At 70.1% G+C, this 3,614-nt stretch overlaps 1 protein-coding gene across 1 annotated transcript; it reads left to right on the top strand.

The window, feature by feature from the left end:
* Nucleotides 1-122: 122 nt before the first annotated feature.
* Nucleotides 123-3,344, top strand: H696_05610 (hypothetical protein). Its single transcript, XM_009499426.1, has 5 exons — nucleotides 123-647; nucleotides 809-1,147; nucleotides 1,305-1,535; nucleotides 1,683-1,998; nucleotides 2,269-3,344. Exons 1-5 carry the CDS (start codon nucleotides 195-197, stop codon nucleotides 2,541-2,543), a joined length of 1,614 nt encoding a protein of 537 aa, XP_009497701.1. The 5' UTR covers nucleotides 123-194; the 3' UTR covers nucleotides 2,544-3,344.
* Nucleotides 3,345-3,614: the final 270 nt, after the last annotated feature.

Raw genomic sequence — 3,614 nt, 5'->3', positions numbered from 1 at the left:
GAGAGAGAGAGAGAGAGCGTAAGACCACGACAGCGAGACCGTCGTCTGTGTGTGTCCGTGTGTGTGACCGCGCCTTGTCGAAAAAGGAGCCAGCGCCTGCCTCCTTGCCTCCCTCCTCCCCCCCCCCTCCCCCCGGCAACCCCCGCACCTGAGGCGACGCCCTCCCTGCCAGCCCCTCGGCCCCCTTCGACCTCATGGGAAAGCAGGCCTTCTGCACGCTGGTCTACACGGACTCGTATGTCCACGGCGCCCTGGCCCTGGCCGGGAGTCTGCTCCGACTGCATGGGTCCCCCACTGCGGACGGGCTCGTGCCCACCCTGGCCCCGGAGCATAGCACCCGCCAGGCGGTGACCGCCAGCGTGCACCAGCTGGCCGATATCCCGGTCCTGCCCCGGTATCCGTCTGGTGACAGGCCGGCGCCGGCGGAGACCGGCCCCCGGCTGAAGGCCCGGCCGGCCCTGGTGGCCCTGGTCGGACCCGGGCTCAAGGACGAGTCGCTGGCCCTGCTGGCGGTCTTCTTCGACCAGGTGGTCCCGGTTCCGGAGCACGACTCGCGCGATGCGGCGGCACTGCAGCTGCTCGGGCGCCCGGAACTCGGCGGGACCTTCGCCAAGATCGAAGCCTGGAACCTAACCGAATATGACACGGTGCGCAGAGGGCCCCGGGCTCTTCTCTTCCCCCGGGGCCGAGCCCCCTGCCCATGTACGATCATACTGACCGGCCCTCGGCTGCCCCGGGTGCTGCTCCCCTCCCCCCCCCACCACCCCCCCCCGCCGCCGGCCTGCCCTCGGGCCTTGTCGCGATGCAGGTGGTTTTCCTGGACGCCGATACCCTGGTCCTCCGGCCGCTGGACTGCCTGTTTGCCGCGCCCCTGGTGCCGGATGTGGGCAATGTGGCCGCGGCGCCGGACATCGGCTGGCCGGACTGCTTCAATTCCGGTGTTGTGGTCTTGCGCCCGAGCGCCAGCACGTATGGCTCGCTGTTGGCACGGGCCGCCGAGGCCGGGGCCTCCTTCGATGGCGGTGACCAGGGCCTGCTCAATGACTATTTCCTCAACTGGCAGCGGCTCAGCTACCGCTTCAATGTGGTCCCGACCGAGTTCTACTCCTACTCACCGGCCCTGCGCCGGTACATCCGCGACATCTCGGTACGTTCATGGGGCCCAGCCCGGCCGCGCGCGCGCGCGCGCGTGTGTGTGTGTGTGTGTGTGTGTGTGTGTGTGTGTGTGTGTGTGTGTGTGTGTGTGCGTGTGTCCTGTGCACGGGTGACTGACATCGGGCGCCCCTCCGCCGGCCGCCATGCAGGTTGTCCACTTCATCGGCGCCACCAAGCCCTGGAACAAGCCGCGCCCCAGCACCCAGGACCAGGTCGATGCCGCCAGCTCCCCGAGCGAGGCACTGCACCTGCTGCTCGAATGGTGGCTCGTCTACCAGCGGGTGGTCGAGCCGGTCCTCCGGGCCATCGGCCACCCGGCGGCCCTGGACGACGTCCTGAAGGCCGCCAACATCCAGGCCCTGCGTGCTCGTGCTGCCAAGGTACGCGCTTTTGGTCCTGTCCCGCGAGATGCCGTCTTTCTGGGGCTCTTTTTTTTTCCGCCTCTCTCCTTCCCTTTGCGCCTGCCCACCCGGCCCGACCCGACCCGTCCATTGACCGATGCCGTGGTCTCTCGGCTCCCTCGACAGCATGGAGCCCGGTTGTCTGGCCCGGAGGCCGGCGGCCACGGGCCCGGCGGCTCGAATGGCGGCCTGCGCGGCGGCTCGCTCGCCACCCGGCCAGCACCCATCAACCTGCACGACCAGATCACCCGGAGCATCGACCAGTCGGCGGCCCACCTGCAGCAGGAGATCTTGCGCGTGCTCCAGGAGACCGACAACCCGGAGACCCTCTTCGGCCGGGACTCGCCGCTCCATGGCGGTCTCAAGCTCCTGGCCACCCTGCTGACGCACAGCTGGGCCCCCTCGGATCTGGAGCAGCTCATCAACAGCTGCCCCACCTCGCGTGCGTGGAGGCCCCGCGAACAGCCGGCCAGGCAGGCCCGCCTGCCTTTGGCCCTCTTGCCTTGCCACCCCTCGCTGCCTGCCTGCCTGCCTCCCTCCCTCGCTCGCTCGCTCGCTCTTTCCCTCTCCGTCGCTCGCTCTCCCGCCATCGCGCACGTGTCAGCCCACTGCGAGGGGTGCTCCCTCCGGCGCGCCGTCGGCATACCTTCTGACACACCTTCCCATGCACACACACACACACACACACACGCACGCACGCACGCACGCACAGGCGAGCGTGACGAGCAACTGTCCGTCATTTTGGCCGCTGTGCGCATCATGAACGGCCACATTAGCGTGGCCGGCACCGAGGCCGGGGACCTGCTTAGCCCGGTTGGCGGCCCGAACCGCTCGCGGAAGCCCGGCTGCCCAGACGACCCGGCCGGCGCCAAGGGCAAGCCCCCCGCCGAGAAGCTGGCCGACCTCCTTTCGATGATCCCCATCGAGAACCTCCAGCGCCAGGTCCAAATCCTGGTGGCCATTCTCACCCGCTGGCGCGTGTACTAGTGTCCCCTCTGCCTTCCCCCGCCCCCCCCCCTCCTGGCAAATGGCTCCGCTTCTTCTTGGCACCGCCATCCATCCTTGCCGTCCGCATGTGCGGCCTCCTCCGTCCAGGGGTAACGCGCGCACGCGCGCGGCTCTTCACCAGCATCAAAGAGGGCGCGCAGACGCACGCACGCACGAAGGAGCGAGGGGGGCGGGCAGGGAGCGCAGGTCGCGGCTCCGAGATGCAGCGCCCGGTCCCCCTGTCCCCCCCCTCCGCGCCTCCTACCTCCCTTTCACGTCGCCGCCTTTCTCTTCTACCTCCATTCCCTCGATCCCACTGCCGCCCTGGCTCTTGTAGCGAGCCACTGCGACGTCTCCCCTCTCCGTGGTGGCTCCCCGCCCCTCGCCCCGCCCCTGCTCATCGCCGGTCCTGGATGTGGGCGAAGGCGGGAGAGACCGCCGCTGGGGCGCGCCGCCGCCGCCGCTCGGGCGGGTGTCGGTTCCCCCTAGTTTTCCCGGGGCCCGACACCTGCGCCATACCCCCCCCCCTGCTCGTGTTGTCTTCCTCCCGATGCCCGGCCACGCCGTCCACAGCCGCTTTGGCTCCTCCCCCGCGCCGTCGGCCCCGAGACAGCGAGATTCCCCACGGCGGAGCCATGCCATCCCACACGCGCGGGCGCAACCTCTTCGCTCGGGGCTCGGCGCTCGCCACGAAAGGCGGCCAAGGAGGGGAGGAAGGGCGACAAAAAGCGCGAGCAGAAGCGAGAGGGCCTACGCACTTCCCCATGTTCCTTGCCACAATACACCACACTCGAACACATATCGCGCCCCGGGGCCCCGAGCCGGGGCCCTGCCCAGGCCGGCAGTGCATGTGTCCTCCTGCCCGGCCGCAGGGCAGCCGAGCACGACCCGGGGGAGCCGACAGGGACAACAGACGCGGCGGGAGGTTGGCCGGGGCGGCGAGTCGATATGTCCACCGAGCAGGACGGTCGCACGACCGGTCGCGGCCTGCGCCGGGCCATCAGAAGCCGCCCGGCCCGCGACCATGGAGCGCTGGCCACCGGCAGAGGGGCACAGGGGGCGGGGGGGGGG

This window comes from Fonticula alba (assembly GCF_000388065.1).
Source record: "Fonticula alba strain ATCC 38817 unplaced genomic scaffold supercont2.12, whole genome shotgun sequence".
Lineage (NCBI taxonomy): Eukaryota > Rotosphaerida > Fonticulaceae > Fonticula > Fonticula alba.
This window is presented reverse-complemented; position numbering and strand designations above follow the sequence as displayed.